We start from the raw sequence: 3836 nt of genomic DNA on the forward strand, positions 1-3836 counted from the left end.
GATCGATGCAGGTCTTGCTGCATTATTTATCAGATGGTGCAGCCAACACTAACACCAATACCCCGCAAAAAAAATCTTATAATTAATTAGTATAACATCGTGCCTTTCAGCTCTGTACACCCAATCTAGAAATCTTGCCTCCGCCAATGCTTCAATCCCATAGATGAGTGCAATGAGTACACATCCCTTCGATTTATGCAGCCAACACCAATACACACTGATGATCACGCCAACAAAGAGCAAAGCCATACCTCAAATAGATCGAGTCTGCCCAGAAAACTTGTCATCATTTTCTCTTTTCTATGTTGTCATTTAAATCCATTATACATTGTCCAACACCCCTTAAGGCTGTCTAGTGAACGTGTCATAACTCACAACACATAATACATGACTAACAATACATTCCATAAGTGTGATGGCCCTTCGGCATTCCATAACTCTACCCTGATTTTTGTAAAGTCACGTAGGACATGATCTAAGTATTATTATCGTGACGTCCAGTCCTTAAAAGCCGAAAAGATGTTTAGATTTCTAATTTGATCATTGTTTGTAGTAACACAAAACAGAGTAGACTGTTTGGATGACTGCGAGAACTAGGCCAACAGCAGCTGCCAGGAGGCCAACGGCTAGCCAAGGGTTTCTCAAGTACCTCTGCTTTAGCCACGCAATCCACCTCCGCGGGTAGCTGTGGAACCGCTTCTCCAGCTTCTTGCATGTCTCCCGAAGGTAGTTGCAGTCGGGGTCATCCGGGTCGAACTGGATCCCCTTGCAAAGGTCGGCGAAGCATTTTGCCACCTCTTCGTTGTTGCCATGGCCATGCACGATGACGCCTCTCTTCGACAGGAGCTCCACGTCCTTCGTGGTGCAGGCCACCTGGGATATGAACACGCAGTATGTCGTGACGTGGCTCCCCACGGTCTCCCGGTTCCGTTGCTCCAGCTCTATCAAGTTGCGTAATAACCGCCATGTCTCGGAGTCGATGTCCAGGCAGGGGACCTCCAGTGTGCCGCCACCGACGTCCAACTTCACGTCGAGGATGCAGCGGATGAGACCCTTCTCGCTCATGGCCCGAGCCTTGAACTTCACTCCCGCGAAGTTGTACTCCGTCGCCGAGCTCCACCGGCGCACAGACACGGGATCGACTGTGCTAACCGGCACGGCAGGCGAGACGGACAGTGCAACAGGCTTCAAGTGCATATGAAGAAGATGGAGAAGATTTCCCGGTACCATCGGCTCTGGTGGCACCATGGCCGGCGCGGCCATGGCGTACTTTTGTCTCCTCATGAGATCAAGTGAATAATTTGATATGTCTGTAAGCACACGTTCCTTACCATCCAAAGTGGTCAGCTCCCCGATCTTCTCAAGCACGAAGTACGGTATCTGGTTCTCCGCGAGATAGAACACGTCGCGGACCACCGCTAGCGCCTCCGCCCTGTTTGCCGACGAGACGCCGGCCTCTGCAGTGCCCACATCATCTAGATCTAGATGATGTGCTCGGAGTCCGACGAGGCGGGACAGTATGTAACAGCCGTCGAGGAGGAGCATGCGCACGAATTGCTCGCTCGACATGTCATCAAATGTGTTGGCGTAGCAGTTCCTGGTGTGGTGCTCCAGGCATGCCAGCTCCTTGAGGTAGACCTCTACCGTCATGGTGGGTCTCGTTGCCTTCGCCGCCGAGAGCACCAGGTCGAGGCTAGCCAGCTTGTCGTGCTCCACGGCGAGGTGTGGGCTTCTGCTCTGGGGCCGAGGGTAGTTGTACGGGCCGATGTCGACGTGGTCAGGATCGTACTCGCTGCTGTCGACGTTCCGCGTGAGGTCACGGACCTTGCCGACGATGATGGAACAAGGACGGCGACGGTCGAGGACCTGCGCCTTGGATGAGTTCAGGGTGGCCAGTTTACTTTCCAGCTCATGGGCCAACTGATCCATCTCCAGGACGCAGGAATCCGAATCCGTAGATTGGCCTACATCGGTAAACAGGGTATAATCTTTCAAGCAAATTCTGACTTTAATTACTTGTACTAATGCATGAAAAAATAGAACAGACGGGAGGATAATTTATGTTGGCACCTTTTTGATCCATTTGCTTGTCCACTGATGGCCTTACGCTGCCGTCTACCAGAGTAGCATGCAGTTGCGCTCCTGGAGTTGAGCTAGCCTCTCAAGTCCCCAACCCATGTTGTATGTGTTCCAGAGTTTGTAGCCGAGCATGCATGATAATGCAGCAAGACCAGCATGCAAGTGCCTTGCAGCGCTAGGCTGAGTGCCTTGCGGAGGTAGTAGACGGTGAGGGAGAAAGAGCGCGTGAGGGAGATGAGAGGAGGTAGTTGAGCTGATTTGGATACGAAGGGATAAGGCCGATGCATCGGGCGGGTAGTAACGTTTTACCCAAAGAGATAGAGAAACGAAAGCTAGCTAGAATTCTCCATTGATAAGGTTGCGTGGCTGCAAGAAAGAAAGAATCCGACAGAACGTTTTGGCTTGGCGTGACCGTTGCTTTCTGCTTGTTTGGTTCCCTGCAACGCTGCATCGCCATCAGGTCAGGCAGCCAGCGGCAAAAGGAGCAACTTTAGGCAGTCGTGTGAGGTTTGCCGGCTGCTTGGTTCCGCGCGGCCAAACTTGTCCATCTTCTTGCTGCCTTCCGGCCAGCGGTTTGGAATAGAACATGTTTTCAGTACGTCTCAACAAAGTTGAACCAACCCAACTACTTTTATACTTGAGTTCTTGGTGCACAAGTTTGCCAAATTTATAGCTCCTTGCAGTGAATTTTTGTTTTGGGGCCTCTCTAAATCTGGGTCCGTACATGGTCTCACAACTCAGAACTTACAACCACATTTGGTATGGCACAAAACAACATAATTTATTTTTTCCTCCTACCAGCTCTAAACTAAGGACAAAAACTAATGTTGGGTAACTCTACACATATTACATAGAGATCTATATGTGCACTTATTCAACGATGTGTTCAATCTCGATAAGTTTGCCACGCCCTTCGGCTGCGCTGGCTTTGGTATGAATGTGCCGACCACCCCAAGACTTCATCCAATTTGGCGACACCATGCAATGAGAATGAGAACGATAGACCTGTGTGCAGTGGTGTTGGAGAACGTAGTAATTTCAAAAAAATTCCTATGCACACGGAAGATCATGGTGATGCATAGCAACGAGAGGGAAGAGTGTTGTCTACGTACCCTCGTAGACCGGAAGCGGAAGCGTTAGCACACCGCGGTTGATGTAGTCGTACGTCTTCACGGCCCGACTGATCAAGCACCGAAACTACGGCACCTCCGAGTTCTAGCACACGTTCTGCTCGATGACGATCCCCGAACTCCGATCCAGCAGAATGTCAGGGAAGAGTTCCGTCAGCACGATGGCATGGTGACGATCTTGATGTTCTACCGTCGCAGGGCTTCGCCTAAGCACCGCTACAATATTATCGAGGATTATGGTGGAGGAGGGCACCGCACACGGCTAATAGATCAATGATCAAGGCTGGCCCTAGGAGGGGGCGCGCCAAGTGTGGAGTCCTACTAGGACTCCCTAGTCCTAGTAGGATTCCACCTCCCATATGAAATAGGAAAAGAGGAAGGGAAAAGGAGAAGGAAGGAAGGGGGCGCCCCCCTTCCCTAGTCCAATTCGGACCAGACCAAGGGGAGGGGTGCGGCCACCCTTAAGGCCCTCTTCCTTCTTTCCCGTATGGCCCAATAAGGCCCAATACGTATTCCCGTAACTCTCCGGTACTCTGAAAAATACCCGAATCACTCGGAACCTTTCCGATGTCCGAATATAGTCGTCCAATATATCGATCTTTACGTCTCGACCATTTCGAGACTCCT

At 50.9% G+C, this 3836-nt stretch overlaps 1 protein-coding gene across 1 annotated transcript; it reads right to left on the bottom strand.

The window, feature by feature from the left end:
• Window positions 1-242: 242 nt before the first annotated feature.
• Window positions 243-2352, bottom strand: LOC119348339. The gene is made up of 2 exons (XM_037616519.1): window positions 2071-2352; window positions 243-1964 (listed from the first exon to the last, which is right to left on the bottom strand). Exons 1-2 carry the CDS (start codon window positions 2081-2083, stop codon window positions 541-543), a joined length of 1437 nt encoding a protein of 478 aa, XP_037472416.1. The 5' UTR covers window positions 2084-2352; the 3' UTR covers window positions 243-540.
• Between the last annotated feature and the right edge of the window lie 1484 nt (window positions 2353-3836).

The sequence above is a fragment of the Triticum dicoccoides genome, unplaced genomic scaffold (assembly GCF_002162155.2).
Source record: "Triticum dicoccoides isolate Atlit2015 ecotype Zavitan unplaced genomic scaffold, WEW_v2.0 scaffold89105, whole genome shotgun sequence".
Classification (NCBI taxonomy): domain Eukaryota; kingdom Viridiplantae; phylum Streptophyta; class Magnoliopsida; order Poales; family Poaceae; genus Triticum; species Triticum dicoccoides.